General features: G+C 66.4%; 1 protein-coding gene across 1 annotated transcript in view; it reads left to right on the forward strand.

Moving 5' to 3' along the window:
* NGA_0163600 (uncharacterized protein) overlaps nucleotides 1–1,125 on the forward strand; it is a gene marked incomplete at both ends in the record, with an annotated part of 8,101 nt that extends 6,976 nt beyond the window's left edge. Inside the window, one exon of the mRNA XM_005854310.1 lies at nucleotides 56–1,125. Within this exon, the coding sequence (XP_005854372.1) occupies nucleotides 56–1,125 (1,070 nt within the window). The remainder of the gene's footprint in view (nucleotides 1–55) is intronic.
* Nucleotides 1,126–1,127: the final 2 nt, after the last annotated feature.

Below are 1,127 nucleotides of genomic sequence, written 5' to 3' on the forward strand. Positions count from 1 at the left end.
GACCGGCCTGGAAGACATTTGTCCCCCCCGACCTCTCCTTCCTCCTCCCGCCCAGTCCGCGAAGCCTTCCCGCCATTCTCGTCCCCCTCTCCCTCCCACGCCTTCGCGCCTTTTTCCCTTTCCCCTCCCCGTCGCGCCGGACCTGGGGGGATGAGACAGAGGAGGGAGGATGAGCAGGTGCGGGAAAAGAGGAGCGAGGAAAGAAGGCGGGAAGGAAGAGGCGACGGGAGAAGGGGACGGATTGCCAGGGAGCGCAGCCGCTCTCGGTCTCGCTCGCCCCTTCCTCAATGTCCTCCCGCGCGCCTGCCCTCTCCTCCTCGAGCTCCTCTCCGGCCCGGCCCGCCTCCGCGTTCTGCTCCTGGCCCCTCCATCCGCCCTCGCTCCTCCTCTCCTCCCCTTCCTTCCTCCCGCCTGCCTCCCCCTCCCCTCGTTTCCTCGCGCCGACGACGTCGGGGTTCGCACGAGGGTGAGAAGAGGATGGACGGCCAGCACGAGGGCCACGGCCAGGGAGACAAGGAGGACGACGGGCAGAAGAAGCGGCATGCGCAACCACAGCAGCAGCAGGAGATAGGGGCGCAGCTGAATGTGAATTCACTGCATGCGGTGCCGAATAAGGCGGAGAAGATGCGAGGCGGTAAGGAGCAGGAGGAAGAGCCGCAGACCCGTGAGTCCCGAGGGGAGCGTGCAAAGGAGCCAGAGCAAAGTGTGGGGCACATCCAAGAAAACCAATGCGACTCGCAAAGGCCGCTACATGGTAAAAAGGACGGTACCTCGGAGGGACGACCGGCGATTGAAGGGGGGGAAATGCCACGGACTCGGGCTTCTCGATGGGAGGAGAGCGTACACGCGGATGGACTGCCTGAGACGGGCGAGCGCGGGGCGGGGAGGACCTCAGTACAAGGAAGCCCCTCTCTGCCCCCTGCCGCCGCCCTCGGCAGCTTGGTGACACCTGCGGCGGCCATTCCTGTGTCCTCCCCTCCTTCCTCTTACGCAAACTCTCAGGCTTCCCCGAACCCGGCTTCTACTGGCAGTGCGGAGTCTGTCTCCCTCCAGGGCGCCCGCCCTCCTCCCACGCCTGGTGTAGGCAGCCTGGCGAGTCATGTTCCCTCCGCCCCTCCCCCCCCTCC

Source organism: Nannochloropsis gaditana (genome assembly GCF_000240725.1).
Source record: "Nannochloropsis gaditana CCMP526 unplaced genomic scaffold scaffold548, whole genome shotgun sequence".
Taxonomy (NCBI): Eukaryota; class Eustigmatophyceae; order Eustigmatales; family Monodopsidaceae; genus Microchloropsis; species Microchloropsis gaditana.